The sequence below is a fragment of the Agrilus planipennis genome, unplaced genomic scaffold, assembly GCF_000699045.2.
Source record: "Agrilus planipennis isolate EAB-ADULT unplaced genomic scaffold, Apla_2.0 scaffold180, whole genome shotgun sequence".
NCBI lineage: Eukaryota > Metazoa > Arthropoda > Insecta > Coleoptera > Buprestidae > Agrilus > Agrilus planipennis.
In genome coordinates, this window is record NW_020442427.1 from 451,111 (window position 1) to 472,789 (window position 21,679).

Below are 21,679 nucleotides of genomic sequence, written 5' to 3' on the forward strand. Positions count from 1 at the left end.
GCTTACTTAAAAACTACCAGAATCCACAGTTTAGACATCAGAATGTTTAAATTCTAAGTATTCCATGGATGGGTTTGGATAGTTTATCTTTAAAATGATTATGATTTAGGTCGGTATGATTAAATAATATGACGGTCGACCAGAAGACCCGGAACTACTACCCATACACTTGTTTGTCTTATATGGTAATTCAACACCTTGTATATTGCACCCACCGTGTAAATTGTTAAGCCAAATTAGATTCAAGTGGACTTTCTGAAATAGCAATTTAAATATTAACTGCGTGGCATTGTTAGTATGATTGGCTGAAAATTATCATTCTCAATAAGCCGAAATGAGTTAAGCGCTTAGTTAGAAAGTTTCCCCTCTCCATTCAAACAGCTCTCGCTCTGCATGGCATGCATTTATCGGTTTCGGAATTTTCTATACTCACATTCAAACCCAATCAAACATAGAAATGCTTTGGAACAACGTACCTACCTACCTACCTACCTACTAGACTAGCCGGTTGATAAAGGAATTTGGTCGTTCGTGATTGCATTTCTAATTTTCTGACGAAAACAAAAGCATCGCACACAATAGTAAACGTTATTACCATTTTGGTATATTGTTCAGAGCACGGGCGAGTCCCAATCCACCGCACCATCGCAATGAGTCTCTCTTTCGAGTGAGTCAAATGGAGTCGTACAGCTGAAAGACAATCGACAACAGTAACAGGCTGGCCCGATGAATGTTGTTACAATACTTCGTGTTATTGATAAAAGTAAATGTGCATTCGGAAAGAAGTGAGTGGTGGCAATAGTGGACTGAGTACCTTCGGATCTCCTGCTGGACTTTACTGGCGTGCTGCAAGTGCGTTGACAGTTATGAGCCGAATTCAACGGGAATGAAATGCGAGTCGTACCGTATTAAGTCACCGGTTGAAAGAACTCGCAAGTTCGCTACGTGTAATAACAGTTTTCATGCATACCTACATATATGTATATAATAAAATGTAAATATTTACATGTCTGTTGCATGTTAATCAAATCGGCGTGTTTTGGTTAGTCTTCAAGTGACATCGTTCGCAATAGCGCGCTTGCGCCCGCATTTTAGCATTTGGTGTTTTTTTAATTTCGGAATGAAGTTTTTAAAAGACCTGCGTGTGACTCTATTTGCCGAATAATAACAACCAATAGTGTATCTACTGTGTGTGAAAGTTGTGACATTAAATAAAGAACGAAAAAATGCTGAACTGCACCGATTTGGAGTGCATTCTGCACCATCATCACTATTACGCTCAGCTACATCATCTCACCCATGGCACTCATGTGGAAGATGGAAATGGTGAGTTCACTTCCAGAATAAATATATTTTATTGGTATTTTCCGTTACCTTGGCATTTTTATTATCAAATTGAAAGTAATCACAAACCGCTCTCAAAATATACAACAGCAACAACGTCAGTCTAAACTTCTAGACAAGTGCTTGTTGACTAGTTGTACAATAGTTTGTAAAAACCGAGTAAAAGTTAAAAAAAAGTGCGATAAGTTATCATCGAAAGCTTTTGTTTATTTGTCTGTTTGATACAGTTTTTGTAGAGATCTAAAAAATCCGGCAACAATACCAGAATTGCGTTGTTCAGCCGAATTATCATTATCACCACGTTTAATGATCAACTGATTACCAAATTGAACTGTAAAGAGTAAAATAAACAACAAACTCCAATTCGTTTACTGAGCCTTGTATTCCAACTTTACGTTCACCAAAGGTGGAATGCCATGTTTTAACAGTAAGGAGTTTGGCTATCGCTTCAAGATTAAATACGATCCAAATTTTGGCAAACGTTAATTTTTTTTTAAAAAATGATACAAGTCAAATAAATAAGCCCACACTGTAAAAGGTGTTTCTAATTTGTCGGATTGTACTGACGACTGTCTGCTTCTGAGAGAATGGATAACGAAATACAATCCAAAGGTGATATCTGTCTTTCACATGAGTTTAATCCACACACACAGAAACGTATAAAACATTACATGAAGGTATTTACTATATATATATCTGTGTCGATGCCGTACCCAGTCTACTTTATTTTACCTTTGGGTACCTACCAATGTTACATTTTATTTTATATTAACCTCATATATATGAGTCTATAATGCATAACAATTTTACCTTACCTACCGGTATAAAGCAATGTAAAAGGCTTGTATAACTCTCCAATGGCCTTGTAGTGAAAAATACACATATGTATAAGTAAATAATTCATTTTTTTTTACTTTTTATTAAATTTACATTTCCACCTTTACTTATAATATTTTTCTTAATCCAAGTAGGTACTTTCGTTAATGGTTCATATTGTTAATTTTACTGTGTTCGTTTATGACAAATATTTACTTTCATGTGCGCAAGTTAAATTCATCAACCTTCGGAATCAAATCGTCAGGTTTTTTGTTCGTTTGCTTGCCTTTTCCCTGTTTTTACTGATTTATTGTTGTGAAACGTTTTCTTGATATACACGTTTTATTTATTGTCAACTTGTGTACCAATCGCAGAAAGTGCATAGGTAAATACAATAGGTATGTTTACTCGATCGTAAATATTCGAAAAAAAATTGCGTAGTGCTTCAATCCTACAGTTATTCACCTGTACTCTGCAAACTTAAACAGTATTTGTTGTAAAAGTTAGAAGCAGTAATTATACTAAACACATTAATTGACTTACCTTAAAAAAAAGTTGATCTATACAAGGATTGTTGTTGGAAGAATTACATACCTCCAACCGTATCCTTATTTTGAACGATCTGAGATCGGCGGTTCCTCAACTCCAGTGCAATAAAGTGCAATATTTCACAGACCTGCTGAGCGTGTTCTGTTGAGCGTTTAGCCATATTTGGAAATCCGCATTTTACAAATTGTCTACGACAGGTGCAAGCAGAAATCTACAAGTCGAAATGGTTTCGTTATTCAATTGTAAGTACCTATATACAAAGACAATTCGTTTATAACAGATCAACAGATAGGGGTAAAGACCGTTGAACTGTTGAATAATAAATTAATATTAGTTAGGTATTTATTAGTAACTGAAATAATGGTTAACGTTTCAAGACTAGTTAAGGTCTATTAGTGAGCGCGATGATGTGACAATATGGTGTCCAATTTGTTAACATCCCGCTGTAAATGGACGGGAAGGTTAGGACCATTAAATGAGTGTATCATGAAACCTTCTCACTTTAAAGAAGTAAATTAAGTAATTTTGATGACCTTTGGCCCAATTTTAACTAATAAGACAATTAGAGCTTAGAACGAAGCTTTTAACATGATACAAGCTGTCAATAACTGTGACTTTGACAAGGATTGACTTATAAGAAGGAGCGGATGAATTGGATGCTGCAGAACTGCCCAAAAATTAGATATTTAAGCATTTTCGTGTCCAGCTACTAAAAATTAATATTATTTCATCATCATCATAAGGAAGTCAGTCGCACCTAAGACTGGTTGGACACGCATCTCCAATTTTTCCTATCCTGAGCTAATTTTCATATTTCCCTAATTCCTGTTACTGCCTCTAATATATCTGGGACTAGCCCTTCATGTCTAAGAAGGTGTCCTACCAACCTATCTCGCCTATTTTTTATCGACTTCCAAAGAGTCCTCCGTTCTCCTATTCTTTCTAATACCTCTTCATTACTAACCTTCTCTATCCACGGTATCCTCTTCATTCGCCTGTTACACCGCATTTCAAACGCACATTTTTAAAAATCTGTCTCCAATTTCTAAATTAACCGTTATCGGACACAGAAGTAACTTCTTTTTGTTGAAGGAGATCCAACCTATTCTTTGTTTTATATCACCACTGCTCCTTCCATGCTGAGTTATCTGAATTCTTAGATATCGAAAGTCACCCATTTCTTCTTATATTTATGCAATTGAACAGGGCCTCACTAGGTAGATTCTCTTCGGTTTTTATCTGTTTTGTACCAAATGCGAATATTTCTATCAGAAAGAGGAAGTTTTCTGTGCGATTTATAAACTTGTAATGGGTTGATCAAATTTAAAAATCACAAAATTTCTAAAAAAAAATACTTATTAACTAATAATGACCATGTTTTGCTATTTTGGTAAATGAAAATCTGGTCTAATCTTAAAAGCAACTTTATCATTGTACCATGCTTGGTTAATTTAAACAATTAAAACGAGCTGTTTTATTGGTACACCCTTTATCTGGTCCACCTTCGGTGAAAAGTGATTGTCGCAGGATATTAAATTTTTATTTGTTTGAGAGTACGTTCCAAGATGTTTCAGTAAAAAGCGTAATCTTCGTGGACACGTGAGGTAGAACTTGTTCTAAAAGGTCAGCATCTCTCTAACTGAGGAAAAAATCGTGAAATAATGTTCCATTAATACCGAAGTTTAACGCTTGTATGCAAAGGAAAAATTTCCTTTATAAACACAGGTGTTTTTAATATTGCATAGTACAACTTCAGCATGTTGAAAGCAATTTAAAACTAAATGGGCATTGTTTATTAAAGTGTAATACTTATATAACAAAACTATTCTCTAACCTTAACACCATTTGATTTTATTAGATATTCTAAAATTGGATTTTATTGTAGATCCTTTTTTTATGCTTCAGGCAAATTAGGAGAATCAATTTAAAAAATTCACAAACGTTGTGAGCATATGATTTGAGTTATACACTCTTAGTAGTGCTTCTTAATGCATTTCTCTAGTGTTATTATATAAATCTATAATTGTTTAGTCCTTCAAATAATGTTGCAATGTAGACATATAAGAAAGAGCCTCACAAAATTATATAATTTAGGTTTAGTGAACTTTATTGTAATTTGGTTGCAGGTTCCGATAACATAATTAAATTTTGTTGATAATGTAATTAATAGGTATGAGATATCATCAAGAAACCGTCTCGTCTATGACGTTTCTAGAAGTGTTTCATGTCACGATTACATTAAAAATGGGTTCTTAATTGCTGTGTTTTTTGTTTATATTGCGTCGTCACTTATCTCTTAATTAATTCTCTTATTCCAACGATTGGAATGATTTTTTTTTTTTAAATTGAAGGTAACACATTTTTCAGAAAAAGTTCATTGGAATATCAACTGTAGTGTTTTTATTTAATTGAATTGATTCGTAAGTTCGATATACAAGTACCTATTATGTGCCAATCTTTCTATCAATTTTATAAAGGATTCTACACATACGAGGGTGGATTGATAAGTTTCCGGCCTGACCAAGAAAAACAAGGTTTTTAAAAAATTTTTTTTTTTATTTCTCAACATAATCTCCTCCAAGGCTGATACATTTCTCATAGCGGTGTTCCAGTCTATTAATGCCATCTCTATAGACTGATTCGTCAAGCTCCTCAAAATAACCATTTACAGCTTCGATTACTTCTTCATTGTCCGCAAATCTCTTACCGCCAAGCCATTTTTTGAGATTAGGGAACAGAAAATAGTCACTCGGGGCTAGGTCTGGAGAGTAAGGAGGGTGCGGCATCAATTCAAACTTTAGATCGTTGATTTTAGCCGTCGCAACGATTGACGTGTGCGCTGGTGCGTTATCGTGATGAAACAAGATTTTTTTCTTCGCCAGATGAGGTCGTTTAATTTTCACCTCGTGGCTCAAACGTTGCAATAAGTCTGCGTAGTATTGACCAGTGATAGTATTACCCTTTGCAAGGTAATCAATGTATATAATACCTCTTGCATCCCAAAAAACAGTAGCCATAACCTTGTTCGCCGAAAAAATTGTTTTTGCCTTCTTTGGAGTTGGTTCCCCTGGTCCAATCCACTGTTTAGACTGTTCTTTGGTTTCAGGAGTGTAGTGGTGGACCCACGTTTCGTCAACGGTTACGAATCGACGCAAAAATTCGCTTGGATTACGCTTATACAATGACAAATTTGCGGTAGAAATGTTTTTTCGAATCAATTTTTGGTCGACTGTTAGCAAACGCGGCACCCATCTTGCACAGAGCTTTTCCATATGCAAATGTTGGTGCAAAATATGTTGCACACGTTCATATGACATCTTACAGGTCTCAGCTATCTCACGCACTTTCAATCTGCGGTCTCCCAGCACTATTTGATGAATTTTTTCGATCATATCTGGAGTTGTGACCTCAACGGGGCGTCCTGAGCGAGGCCCATCAGAGGTGCTCACACGACCCTTTTTAAACTCGGAAACCCACTGCTTAACGGTTGAATATGACGGGGAGGATGTCCCCAGTGTTGAGTCCATCTCTTTTTTAATTTCCTTCGGCGTTAACCCCTTCAAATAAAAGTATTTGATGACAGCACGATTTTCCTGCTTTTCCATTTTTACGAAAACCACAGAGGCGTCTTGTTCAGCGTGCTGTCAAACCTACACTAGCAAGGAGATCGGGCTGAAACTATAGCTACAAGCTATCCAAGGATGGTACTATAGAATGTCACCTCAAGGTAGGCCTAGTGGCGTCATCTCTTGGTTAGGCCGGAAACTTATCAATCCACCCTCGTATGTGCGCATTGCACATGTACAGTAAAACATTAAAAGCTAAAGGTTTATGAAACCTAGTGGTTATGTAAAACAAAACTGGTTTCAATGTAAATTGCACAATTGTCCACCTTATGACGTTATGACTAACTGTTAATTTGACATTTCGAACTTTCTTTTTTTTGTAAAAGTTTACAGTAAATATAAATAACACCAACATATAGATTTGCATGTTAGAACTTACTATTATAGATCGAAACAATTGTTTCACCCATGATGATTATCTCGTATATTAAGGAGATGAAAAGCTTTGCTGGTTTGCATTATATCCTGTTTGAGTTTTGCTTTTTTTGTAAATTTCGTTCCTACCCACGACACCGCACTAATTGTTTTAATTAGTTAAAACTAATGAGATTAACATCAATGGGTGATATAACTGGTAGTGATATTTATCCAAAAGTTATCTATTGATACATCCACGTTATAATTCTACCTGTACCTGTTGGGTTTTTCCCGACGTTTCGTCCACAACTGTGGTGGACATTATTAAGGGCGATATTGAAGTCTTCTCTCTTGCGAAACAAGTGGGCGAGGGAAATTCTTCAAAAGAAAAAAAAAAAACTTTTGGGTGTTTCATTCCCACCAGCAAGTAATGCTGGTGGGCGGGCAGTCCCTCCGGACTACACCGGAAGGTAGGACGGAAGGCCTTCTTCTGCCTCCTTTCAGGAATCGTGGGAATGGGTGGGTTGTGGTTCGGGTGAGAAAGATGAGACGGACGAAAAGACAGAAGGGAATGAAAGATTATCTGTGGAATATTACTGCCTCAGTATTTGCCTATGTGATCCAAGGAAACCACAGAAAAAGTTGGACCAAGGCAGACGGACCCGGAATCGAACCGGCGTCCTCTCGAATGCTAAGCAATGGTCTAGACCTCTAGGCCATGCCGCTCGGTCTTCAAAAGACGCCCAGCCGTGCATATGGCTGGATAGTGTCGGATTCCCGAGGAAGAAGTCCTAAAACCCCTCTACCTCAGGCCGTTCTAGAACCACTGAAGGTCCTCTTCAGCCGTATGTGTGTGTATTATGTGATTGTGGTTTTTATATAATATGTGCGGGTGGGTGTATCTGCGTGCGTACGTGTTTGTGTGGTTAAAGTATAAGGCCTATTTGCTATAAATTTGGATGGATTGTACTAGTAAACCGACGGGTTGTTCGGAAAGTCATTTCGTTTTTTGTTGTTTGTTTTGATTGACTGATGTGTATGGAGAAGGTGTGTTGACAGTACGCCAGTGTCAGAACACGTTGGGGAAGACCGGTTGAAGCTGATAAAAACTCAATAAAGGCATTAGTTGATGTGAACCGGCGAATAACAACACGTGAAATCGGATTGAGGTTATATTTATCAAATTCAACACTGGATAAACTGAATGATGCACTTCAACAGAAAAGGTCAGAACTAATCAACAGCAAAGGTGTAGTGTTTCACCAAGACAACGCGAGATCTCACACAAGTTTGGTCACTCGCCAAAAGCTTTTACAGCTTGAATGGGATACAATGCTACACCCACCATATTCTCCAGACCTGGCACCATCGGATTATTATTTGTTCCGATCAGCGGTCACTCCAAAATTTTTTAGACGGTAAAACCTTCACCTCAAATGAGGATGTCAAAAACCTCCTTGATCAGTTTTTTGCCAGCAAAGACCAAAAATTTTATGAGCGTGGAATTATGCTACTACCAGAAAGATGGCAAAAGGTGTTGGACCAGAACGGTCAATATATAATTTAATAAAGTATTTGTTTATTATACGAAAACTGTCTTTCATTTCCACAAAAAAAAACGAAATGACTTTCCGAACAACCCTATATATTACAACTGATAATCGCAGAGGATATTTGAAAAGTCTTGCAGACGTGCTTGTAAAAAACTGTTTTTTGATGTTTCAATTGACAGTGATTGACAGTATGCTCGACCTTATCTCAGATACAATAATGTTTCGACCTACATACCTGTCTTTAGCAAAAATTTGAAAATTAAACAAGGTTACCAGCCCATTAATTTGCAGCATTTTCTTTAAAAGTACTTTACCTTTATTGATAAGCAACGAAACAATTTTGCTAGTTACTTCTGAGGTGTCTCGACTAAAAAATAATACATCAACAGTTGTATTCGTAAATACAATCATAACAGTTTTATCGTTAGTATCTAAAGGAATGTTATTTACTATTCTCAATTTTCGTAGATAACAACAAAAATGTGCGTGTTATTAAATATTAGTAACGTAAGATCATTTTTTTAGTTTAATTGTGATGATGTTTGCTAAGTATACAAGTATCTACATCACCTCAATCTTATGATAACCGAAACTCTCAATTTTAAATTAATTTTGGATTTGTTTGTACTCATCAATAAGTACAACCATACATAGGTACCTACATATTTACAAGGGCAGAGAATGATTTAGACCATAAGTCTATCGTATCTTTTAATTAATTAAGAAAAAAATCATTTGAAACAATTTTTTTTATTTAGGTACATTAAAATAAATTTTAAATCGCCCAACCAGAAAAAATGTGATACTTCAACAAAATTGCTACATACTTTTATCACAGATAACTTCATTTCAGTAAGGAATGTAATTACAAATGAACATAGAAAGAGTGCAAAAAGGTAATAAAAAATTGAATTTTTGATGCTTGACATTAAATTAAAGTGTTATGATGATGATGGGATACTTTCAAAACGTATCCGGTCGTCAATTTCTCTGTTCCTTTTTGCTTTGTATCTTTCTCATGCAATCATTAAATTAGATTAATGTGTGAGATGATATAATGCATATTAGGTTTACGTTAGGTTATTTGTGAAAGAGAATCCTTGATTGGCTTCGACGCCAATGATTATATATCGAAGTAAGCACTAGGTTAGGTTATGATGGGAAGGTTTCTCTGGAAGACATGTGTGAAGTGCTATGCACCTTAAGTCTAGGTTAGGTTATGATGAAAGAGGATTTCCTGATTGGTACTATGCACCAAGGGCTTAGATTAGATTTTGGTATGAGGGAAAACCATGATAAAAATGTAAGTGCATTGTCCGCAATGGTACCATCCATTTGGAGGAGTTCAATTAGTATACGAATGTAGAAATTACAAACATCAATATACAGAAGCATTATTATAATCTCTAAATGTAGTTGAGACTGATTATGAGACACAATGTATAAATACTTTTTTGAGTGAAATGTGTATTTCTAATTTTCACTTTTGTTAAACTTGTAGTGTCTAAATGGGTTTGATAAACTTTAATGTGTATGTTCTGGAGCCTTCGAGATCTTAATATTATGCTCTTCACTGGCCATGAATGTAAAACGTGAATATGTGTATACGCAAATGCTTTGTCTCTCTCTCTCTCTCTCTTGCTGATAACAATTTATTGTTGTTGTTCATTGTAATACTAAATAATTTCTACCAGAATGACGTTGTTGTTTACATTTTAAAGAATCTTAACGTCATTTTTGAAGAGTTGGTCGCTCTACATAATGTCTTTACCTATTATTTGAGGAAAAGGGAACGGTTGGCTCGTTGTACTGAACATAAATAATTAATGTTTAAACCAATTAAGCAAATTGCGATTACGTGACTCATTACAATTCGAACAAGTTCACTGAATTAGACTAAAGTGCAAGTACGGCTTTTTAGGTGAAATTAAATTAAAGATCCAACATTTCGAAAATCCCCGAACAACAAAATAGTATGTAATTGATTTGGAATGTCGTTAAAGACGTCTCCAGTTATAAACATTTCTGAAGATCATCTTTAAATATGATTTACTTATTTGTTTCTAAGAGCATACTTAATAATAAATAAAAAGTTCAGGTCACTTTGTAGTACCTACTGAAATTCAAATTATGAGCAGTTGGCGTTACTACTCAAACCTGTGATGTTTTATGAATTTTATACTGATTTCTGTATTTTTTTATCCCAATTGTTGTGTCATTGTACGTAAGTTTCCATTTGTCATATTTGGCTAAATGGTATCAATTTATTTTGTTGCACATTGTGGGGAGATACCGTTGTTTTCAACCTTCTAATTTGTTGTGGTATTTGTCAAGACCTGTTGCTAATTGAGTTAATTTAAAAATTGTTTACTCCGTGGTCTATATTGTGGAATTTCCCATAGAACCTAAAAGTTGAAAGCCGAAGTCCACTTACATACGATAATATGCTTGTTGCCGAATGTGCATCAGATTATTAAATATATTGCCAAATAAACAAAAGATTACAGTTGTTTGGCAAATGTAAGTTTTAGAAATACGAATGTGAATTTGCTTTCTATCCCTTTTATCGGTAAAATTGGAAACTGGTTTGTATTAGGGCTTCGAAAGAGACCGAAACAAACCAAATTTATAAGTCTTTCCTAATTTATTTATCAGTTCTGACAAACTGCTTTCAACCTAAGGGTCATCGTCGGAATGATAGAATTTTTATACTTTCTCTTTGACGATGACCCTAAGGTCGAAACAAATTACTGAGAATTGATAAGTTTCATACGTCTAGCAATTAATTTAAATTCGCAAGACCTATTAAATATTCTGCTCAAAAAAATTGGAGATTATTTTTGAGAACTGACAATAAATATTTGTCTAAACTTACATTCTTTTACACTAATGGATCTGGTGAAAAGTCCTTCGCAATCGTTATTCATTTCCAGAAATAGTGTAAATATAAAAGGTTCCTGAAAATTGGAGAAAAAGATTTATATTATCTGAAAAATTGAGGGATGCATTTCGGCAGCCTTCTTCCCAGCCCTGGACGGTCGATCATGATAGCATTCGATCCAGCTCAACTTCTCAGTGTGTCACTCCCGACCACCTGCAACCACTTCAGGATGTTGATCACTGACTTTGTCCGAACCGGACGTGCACAAAATAATAAATGAACCATAGGACTAAATCGTGAGTCAGTAGTCAACTTCCTGAAATGATTAGAGGTGATTGGAAGTGCTGGGTCTCGTTTGACTCAAATCTCTGGACTCAAGAAGCCGGGTTGAGTTGAATAGAATTATGCCCGACCGTTCAGAACTGAGGGGATTGATACCGAATTGCATCCAAATTGAGCATGGAAACGTATGATCACTTTTCATCCAATTTTTTTCCCACAATCTATTTTAACCATGAGCATTCCACTGCAGATTCAATATGATGAGTAGATTCCTTTTGTAGGAAGCTTGTCCACCACTATGAAATACCATAATTAGCAAAAAAGATTTGTAGATGGCGACAAGTGCCTATTTATTTACTTTCATTGTCATCTGAATTGTAATCTTAAGTTCGGTGGACGAGTATCTATTAAATGGTTAGATGAAGACTTCACATTCAGGAGAACGTCAATTCTGTTGCCAGTCCAGACTACATTGATCCAAGTTTTTCAGGTTCAGTAATCCAGTAATCCTTCACCCTTTTACTTTCTTCATACCCTCCCTCTTGCTTATTTCTCTCTAGACAGCATCAGTTAGTGGAAATAAGGGAACGTTGGACATTCTTTTTTTCAAAAATATGAAGCGTGTTAATAAAAATTAATGAGTTCGAAATCACAGTTCACATCTAATAGTTTCAATAAATTGCTTGCCAATAATTTAATATTCGTTAATAAACAAATAATTCAGATAAAAATGATATATGGGCTCGTAGTTAATTGGTTATTGGCATTGTACAAGGGTCAAGTTAAATGGGTAGGTACAATAAATAAATTTATGGACTTGTGATACCCGGAAAGACTACGTTCGAACATATTAATTTATGAACTACCATGACTTGTTAATGTTTCCTGGTATTATAGCTTGAATGGCTTAGAAACAATTACCTTGCCTTATAAAGTTTATTCGTTTTTGGACTAAAGCGTTCAATAATATTTTAATGGCCGATTATTCGCACGTTCGCCATTGTAGTTATTATTAGTTCGTTATTATTAAATTGTTATTGTGTATTGACTACCTCACACTTGGTTTTCTTTTTCGGGTTTCCATTGCATGATAATGAACTTGCCGTGTGAAGAGTAAGTCAAAATCAAAATACGTTGGATATAAAAGTTATGTAACTAAATTCTTTGTTTGTACCCTATTTATATCGCCTATCTTTAATTGATTGTCTTTCGTCGGATGGTAAATTCTGATTTATACAGCCTTAGAATGTTCTTGATTACTTCCGGAAAGCTTCTGGTTGGCTGTTTTTGTCTTAAAACCTGTGAGTGTCTTGTGCGTGTATGATATACGACCACAGCTGTCAGCTCTTGACAACGCTATAAAATACGCCGCTGTATCGATCGCAACCTGCGGCGTTCGTCCACAATACAGCGAATCACATCAATGAGTCCCTAGTAATATGTACTTACTTTTGTTACGGAGAGTTTTTTTGTAGTAAAGGGCTACGTTGTGGAAGGTTGACGATGTAATCTGTCTTTCGTAAAGTATATACTGATTTCTAAGAAATTCTAACGATTTACACGATCCGTTTGTGGTTTTTGGTATAGCTCATTATTGTATTACTCTATATGTTAATAAACTATTTGCATTAAAATTAACATATTATCATTTTTAATAGTGAGAATTGTCTTTTTTGAAATATTTTTATCTCCGTTTTAATGAATATTTATTTCGATTGGTTTTTCATTAACTTTTGATGACCTTCAAACAATCACAGGCGAGGTTCCAAGTTGTCTACCTACTGTCTATATAAAATAATAACTGAAACAAGTAAATAAATAAATAAAAATTAGAAGTATTTGTGATGCGATGTTGTAGAACGATGTTGAAAATACTATGGATAGAAAAAGTTAGAAATGAGAAGGTTGAATTAAAAATTGAACTCAATAAGAAATAGGCAAGATAAGTTGACAGAACACTTTCTCAGACACGAAGGTGTAATTGGAGACATATTGAAAGTAAAAATAGGAGTTAAGAGGGCAGAGGTAGACATTGATCCATGTGCCTCGTCAGAGATAAGCTCCAGATAAACTGTAAACAGTGACGGTCAGTGATTTTGAATCAGAAATGAGCGACGTTTTCTTGTATTATGGCTACATGAGCGCCGAAACTTGATAACTTTTGGGTCATCTCTTCTAGTTCATGTCCAATATTTTTTATTTTTACATAAAAAAAAATAACTAAAGCTTTTCACTTTTGCCTTTATTTGTCGGTCGATGTCTCTTAATCGTATCCCATGTGCATATGTAGGTTAGTTTGATCCATCACACAGGTTATACTGGTACATCGTGTCATTTAAACAGAAAGTGGCTATGCTATGCGGTTGCAAAATTGAAATTAAAATTGCTGAAGTGTACCAGTTTCTGTTTGTAATCTTTTCACAAACATAACAAGTAAATAAAAGCAGGATTCTATATTCCAATTTTCATTAAATTAACACGAATTAATAAACATTGTTTTAAATAATATTATTTTTTTCTTTTCTGATTATTATTCTTGTCCATTAAAAGATCGTTCAAAATTTACTTCTGCTACTATCGAATGTTAAATATTTATTAGCCTCGGTGTCGTAATAATTCAAACGATAATACGAATTTTAAATTCGAGACTTAATTTGAACTTATTTTTCTTCGTTATTTTAAAGGTCACCGGTAACCGTTCGGTTTTAATTCAATACTGCCCAAAATATTCATAAAATTTATTGCCTAACAACATCTGTTGTGCCAACGGGCAATATTACCTACCTAACATCAAAAACAGTTCGTTACCATAAATGATTTAACATTTTCTTGCTGCTGCTCAATCTTAGAATCTACATATTTAAAAAAGAGCAATCAGATGGAAGAATTGACCCCGTAACATTACTGACAAATGGTGGATGAACCATAAGCATCATCATCATAATCATCATAAGGTCGTCAGTACTAAGAATGGTTGGACACGTACTTCCACTCCTTCCTATCCTGAGCTAAACTTCACATTTCCCTAAAACTAGAACATCCCACATTCTTAACTATTTGCGAACAGTAATATAATCTAGGTCTACCTCTACCCCTCCTAACTCCTATTTCTGCCTCTAATATGTCTCTGACTAGACCTTCATACCAACCTATCTCGCCTATTTCTTATTGACTTCTCCTACTCTTTTTAATACTTCATTTCTAACCTTCTCTATCCACGATATCCTCATCTTTCGTCTGTAACACCAGATTTCCACCAACAACTCACCAGGGCAACTTAAATGTAATGTTTTATTAAAAAATGTATCTGACGACCTTTGTAGCTTTCTTCAATCAATAGTTGTAGGAATCCAAAAATTCCAATATATTTCTAAGGCTATGAAACGATGATAATGCTGCAGTTTGATCACTGCCACGTACGGGGGACAGAAATGACGATCGGATAATGGGTTAATCTCGTTCATGCTTCTCTTTTGTGGACAGTATCCTAAAAAATCTTCGAATAGTAGTTGTTTCAGGGTTGACATAAAACCTATCTCTTGAAATTCTGTAATACATATACCGAGCAAAACAAACCTAGTGGGTGCTTCATTCCCACCAACTACTACTGGTTGGCGGACAATACCTCAGAACTTTGCCGGAGGGTAAGACGGAAGGTTCTCTTCAGTTCCCTATTAGGAATCTTGGGAAAATGTGGGTAGCAGCTGGAGTGAGAAACATAAGATGGGCGAAATGAAGACAGAAGAGAAGTGAACGATTATCTGTGGAATATTATTATTAGTGCTTCCAGCACTTGCCTCAGTGGTCCAAGGAAACCACAACGGAATCGAACCGGTGTCCTCCCGAATTCTACCCGCTGGCCTAAACCTTTTATGCCATGCCGCTTGATTCTACCCATTAGGTACTAAAGTTGAAGACTTCATACATTTAAGGGTTTGATTGGAAGTTAAAAAGACAAGTAGTTCTTAAGTTCACGTCAATCCAAGCGTTTAATTAATTCAAGTTCCACGATTGTGGATCACTGTAAAACCTTTGGGGTCAGCTTGTCAAGCTCCATGCATTTCTTGTCTTTTACTAACAGAATATCCAATGGACACGTGACTTATTTGAGCCGCTAAGTATCTTTCTACGTATGTTTTGTTAAGAACTAAACCAAACTTGAAATAAATTAAAAAAGTTTACTTCAAATGCCGGAGTAATCGATATTTTAGTAAAGATCGAGTTTTACTGATAACCTTAAAGCAATTTTTATCTGAAGTAGAAGATAGCACAAGCTGTCACAGCGCTGAAGGGATATATATAGGTTCTAGTGAATGTTGATTGTAAAGAAACATGAACTGAATAGAAAGGCATTGAAGAAGATGTAATTTATTGCAGTGTTTCCGACGGTTATCTATTGATGTTTCTTACAAACTCCGTCTTCGATCGACCCACATTGCAAATAAGGGAAAATGATAATTCCAATAAAGTTTATTCAGAGATTTGAAGATGATGACATTGGATTAAACGGTGAATTGCGATCTAGCTTCAACAACCTTTTTAAGTAGTAAAAACGCTAGGTGCACGGTTGTTAATATCACAAAGCTTGTGACGTCACAAGGCAAGATCTTGCACTTGTGTAATGAATTAGGTAATTTTTCAAAATTATTTACAAAAACTGCATATGTTTATACGGTTCAGCAGTCTTTATTGACAGGCCAGCGCTGCTACTACTACTACATAAAACCATTGTTAGTGGCAACTGGTTTATCATGTCGAATGTCGTCATTGACATTTTGGTGCATCATAGCGGAGCCCATCCTAGTTATTTAAAGATCAGAAAATGCCAGCTGTTTCGCAATCAAAACACACGTAACGACGTAACATGATAAATCAAAATAAAATATTCAACCAATCCAAGGAATGGTTGGATGCCTGTACAACTACGTAGAGGTCCGTTAGATACCAGGCGGAAGAGGCCTTGGTAATCATAAAGCAAAACTGATGGATGAATAAATCAATTAAGTTATGAGAGTAAAAAAAGTTCGCGATTCAACGGTTTTTACGTGTTAAACCAAAATTACGCTTTACCTATCCGTACAAATTGGATTTCGTTAACGAATTTCAATTAGTTCTGCAGAAAAATAACATGTATATACTTAATAACTTTAACAGGCATTTATTGTACGAAAAATTGGGAAAAACAGGAAAAGAGCTTTTTGTAATTTTTTCCGAAAAAAAAACACGTATTGCTTTCATCATCATCATAAGGTCATCAGTCCTAAGACTGATTGGACACGTACCTCCACTCTTTCCTATCCTGAGCTAAACTTCGCATTTCCCTAAAACTAGAACAGCCCACATCCTTTTTGCGAACAGTAATCTAATCTAGGTCTACCTCTACCCCTCCTAACTCCTGTTTCTGCCTCTAATATGTCTCTGACTAGACCTTCATGCCTGAGAAGGTGTCCTACCAACCTATCTCGCCTATTTTTTATTGACTTCCATAGAGTCCTCTGTTCTCCTATTCTTTCCAATACCTCTTCATTTCTAACCTTTTCTACCCAAGATATCCTCATCATCCGCCTATAACACCACATTTCGAAGGCTTCTAACCTTTTCTTTTCCGCCGCTCCCACTGTCCATGTTTCACACCCGTACAACGCCGTGCTCCAAACATACACCTTTAACAACCTTTTTCGAATTTGTAAATTAACCGTTCGCGAGCATATAAGTGACTTCTTTTTATTAAAGGCGACACGACCCTGCGCTATCCTCTGCTTTATATCCCTACTACTCCTTCCATCCTCACTTATCTGACTTCCTAGGTATCTAAAATCAGCCACTTCTTCTAATTTTTCGTCTCCTATCTTTATATTCGCTCTTTCCCTACTTTTTCTTCCCTTGCATATCAGTATTTTAGTTTTACTTTTATTTATTTTCATACAGTACTGATCTGTCAGTACCGCTTCCATTTATTTAAAGCTATCTCTAGGTCCTCCTTGCTAGATGCTAATACTGCTATATCATCTGCAAATCTAAGCATACTAATCTTTTGCCCTTGCACGTGTTGCTATATTTCGCTTTTATTTACGGTGGTGCGGTTCTTGCTGCTTTTCCACACATGTAGTTTTTCCCTGGAATTCATCAGCCGGTTTACGCTGACTAAACTGATGCAAATTATTATATGTACGCATTTGGATTGTGTTTCACCAAAACAAAGAGGTATAAATAGCCATTTACGCGCGTTCGTTTCTATGAAGTTACTGTAATTAGTATTTAATGCATGTACGGACATAGTTTAACCAACAAGTTTGGGTGCACAAGTCAACAATCGTATTACGAAACGATTCTGAATCAATAGACCGTGGTAGAAGTACATTTCCGGAATACAAATATATCTTTAATTAACGGTGACCATGACAATAACGATGTGTCCAATAAACCAATTGTGTACGATTTACACGTATAATAATGGATATAAGTACGATAGATAGATCCTGTAAACTTTTGATTTACTTTGAACATCTGATAAGTCAAAAACTAGGAACTTGCATCAGAGTTGTCGGTTATTGGGGTGGGTTCAAAGTTCCAAATATAAAACTCGAGGTTTAACGACAGAAACTTAAACGAAAAGGTTAAGCAGTCAACTAATTTTAATAAGAAACAAAATTTGTCAGCATTTTCGGATTGAATGATTGTATATTGAAAACATAAGGCATTCAAACATAATGTTATGTGTTTGACGTTTAGAGGTTAGGTGCCATGCCGGCATTGTACTTTCTAAACTATAGTAACTGTCAACCAGTTTTTGTAGTTACTTTCGTCTATCATCTAAACACTACCTCTGCCAGACTGAAGTAAATGAAATCAATCGATCTGCTAAGGAGTTGTCAAGAACTTTGGAGAAAGCTCTAGAAAGTAAACGACCATAATCTCGGCTCCGATAAATAAATGATAGTAGGATGAAGAAGATGTCGCCAAGTGGACTAGCAAGCGTTCTCACAGCTTCAATAATACTCGTAATGAGTAACGATACTGCACACTGAAACCTGCTATCCGCATACATTTCAAAATTTAAAGGTACAGAGCGAGGCTAAAGTTCGCTGGAGTGGAATCAGTTTCACTTTCAATAAATGGGAATAGTGGAACAAGTATCCAGCCACTTGCACTATCAGCAAATTTTGGCCATTGAACTACTTACCGTCTCATACCTACCTCAAAATCTTTATTCTTTTTCCACTTTTGCTAGTCGCTGTTTGCAGATTCTGTTTTGGAAACACCTGCTGTTGGTATATTTTTGAAATTACATCCGTTAATATCGGCGTACCTTTCCCTTTCTTACATAATTGCAGAAGATTTAAAATAAAGATTATTAGATTTTATATGCCTAAATGATGTTCATCTTCAGAAGAGCGGCGTCTAGGATTTTGAAACTTCGTAGGATTAGATATTGGTTACTACAACATGGCATATGTACATTCTTGATCGTGATAACCAAATGTGCTGGTGTCTCGTGTTTTTTCATATCCGATGACCTTGCCAGTCTGACCTTTCACTAAGCACACTTTTACCCGCGTCTCTATCTGCTTGCTAAACAAAATATTTTAATTTCTAGACTCTCGTTTTGTTGTTTGTTCATGAAATGGTGTTGACTTTTCAATTGGAGCTTATTTCGCTGTAAATAATTATACTTGCTAATGCGCCTAATCAGTAGAACTGCTATCAAATGAAGTGTTCTTTCAAAAACACTATAGATGTGTACAGTATAGGCGAATTGAGAACCGAACATAGGGATATTCTATTGCAAGCATACATGAAAGAGCTGCATCATTTTTTCAAGCAACACGTCATTCTCTAAGGAAATTCTTACAAATAGCTTCACCACATCCTGGTGCCTTATCCCTTATCGTGGCTCTGATTTAACATCTGTGTAAATTCTATGTTAACATATATATTTTCTTCTTCTACATGGAAGTGGTCAATCCACACGTTAGGAAGCAACTCCAACCGACGGCGGCCTCTGTATACCATCCATATAGACATATATGGGTACAAAATGTATGCCACTTGGATATCTGACATTGTACTTTTGGAAATAAAAATTTTGCCGACTCACTTGGAACCCTGGGTATAACCGATATCAAAACAGTAATAAATGCGTCGTCACTGGAGCAGGTGTGGGCAAATGATATTAATTTGATTTATTGGTATTTGTAATTAACATTTATCTCAAGGACGTTTTTCTGTTCAATTTTGAGCTAAACGGTTCAAATTTAAACCGTCTTTGAATAATTATTGTATTCGCTAAGGTCTGTTAGGTATAGTTTGATAGTGGATATCATTATTTTGATTATAAATAAAATTCAGCCTGTTGATTTCCAGTCAATTTTTTGTACTATATGGCTCATTAATACAATTGTGCATACATTAAGTTCCTGATTTCAAAGTGCTCGTGTCAAATGTCCATGACCAGTCTTTATTTACAAAAATTGAAGTTTAATTGGAAAACCTGACGCTTCGTTAACCTCATTCATTTGTATGGCTTTTATATCAAACTGTTTCAACTTTAGATGTTATAGTGATTAGTACAAAAACGGAACATTAAAATTACAAATGAATTTTCCGACGGGCATTGCGAAACGTTTGCAAATATGATAAAAAAAAATTAAAAGTTAATTTCACTTGCAATTAGCGTCTCTCTTGCTATACGCACCCATGTGTAATTTTATTAGGCTCAGTAATTAATGTTGATCACGTTGTTTGTGTAATTGGTTTTCAGGCAAAGAAAAGTCGTCAACGAGGTTACCACGCGAACATTAATCATTATTGTCAATATAAGTGTATGCATATGTGTGTGCGTTGTCCGTTTCGTAGAGGGACGAAAAAAGTGACATCTTCAAGGCCGAAAAAATTTATTCCGTTGACATAACTCATAAAAGGAAATTAACTAATTGAATTAAGCTCGAACGCTAATTCGTGGCATGATCTTAGATAATAAGCATTAATTTTCCGTTGTTTTTTCGGCTGATTTAACTCCTAACCATATCTGCAAATACTTAATGAAAATACGTAAGAAGGTTTTAAAAAAGTATTCATCCAAACATTTTTAGTCTAGTTAAACCTTGATTTAATAAAAAAACATTGATGAAATGTTTATTTATTAATAAAAATGTTTATGGAATACATTAGATTACTGTTCGCAAATAGTTAAGGATGCGGGATGTTCTAGTTTTAGGGAAAGAGTGGAGGTGCATGTCCAACCAGTCTTAGGACTGACGCCCTTATGATGATATGGAATAGAGTAGAATAGGTGGGTGGACCAAATTAAAGCCAAAATTTATCTAACCGACTGCTCACAAAGGATGCCAGTTCTAAGTCGACACCAAAACAGTTTCCTTGAAGTTCTTTGAATGATTCAAACATGTGATACTCCCAGAGTGACAGGTCCAGATTATATGTAGAGTAGACGTCAAGTTTTCCCCAATGGATGGTTTCAAATTGGAAAAAATCTATTGTCAAAATAGGAGACTACATAAAGAAATAAGTTCTAGTCAAAATGTTCCTTTTTTTTATTAAAAACAGATTCCGGTTTGTATTTGACCTAGTAATGACTCGTATCATTAAAACACGAAAAACCAATCGTACTACCAGCTATGAATTCCGAGGGGGGAAGCCCTTTGACTTACACTCACGAGAGGAAGACCTTCCACAACCTCCTATTAGGAATTGTCAAAATAGATGGGTTGTGGTTGGGGAGAGTAAGATAAGATGGACAGTTTGAAGCCAGATGAGAAGTGAAAGATTATACTTGGAATATTGTTAGCAATTAGTCTAAGTGATCTAAGAAAACTACTGAAAAATTTGGACAGGCGAACCTGCAAATCATATACCTGACCGAACATACATTTAAACTAAGAATTTGTTTTCACCAAATTGTCTGGTGATGACAAATAAAATTGTTTAGATGGGTTGTGGTTGGGGAGAGAAATGTAAGATGGACAATATGAAGCCAGAAGAGAAGTGAAAGATTATCTTTGGAATATTGTTTCACCAGCAATTGGTCTAAGTGATCTAAGAAAACTACAGAAAAATTTGGACTTAGGGCCGGCTAACCCGAAATAGAGTTGCAAATCATATACCTAACTGAACATACGTTTAAACTAAGAATTGTTTTCACCAAATTGTCTGGTGATGACAAATACTATCGTTGTTCTTTTCTTTTGCTTCTTTTTGCGATTCGTTTTTGAACAGTCTTATAGTAAATAATTAATTATGTATTTTTATTTTGT

General features: G+C 35.4%; 1 protein-coding gene across 3 annotated transcripts in view; it reads left to right on the plus strand.

The window, feature by feature from the left end:
* The first annotated feature begins 521 nt into the window (after positions 1–521).
* The window catches only part of LOC108740552, a 182,088-nt gene continuing 160,930 nt past the window's right edge, over positions 522–21,679 (plus strand). The window contains exon 1 of one of the 3 annotated variants that reach the window (XM_025980238.1): positions 522–1,326. In XM_025980238.1, the coding sequence (XP_025836023.1) occupies positions 1,227–1,326 (100 nt within the window). In that variant the 5' untranslated portion in view covers positions 522–1,226. Of the gene's footprint in view, positions 1,327–2,917; positions 2,952–21,679 lie in introns of those variants that run through there. The other 2 variants (XM_025980241.1, XM_025980242.1) reach the window with 2 other exon arrangements.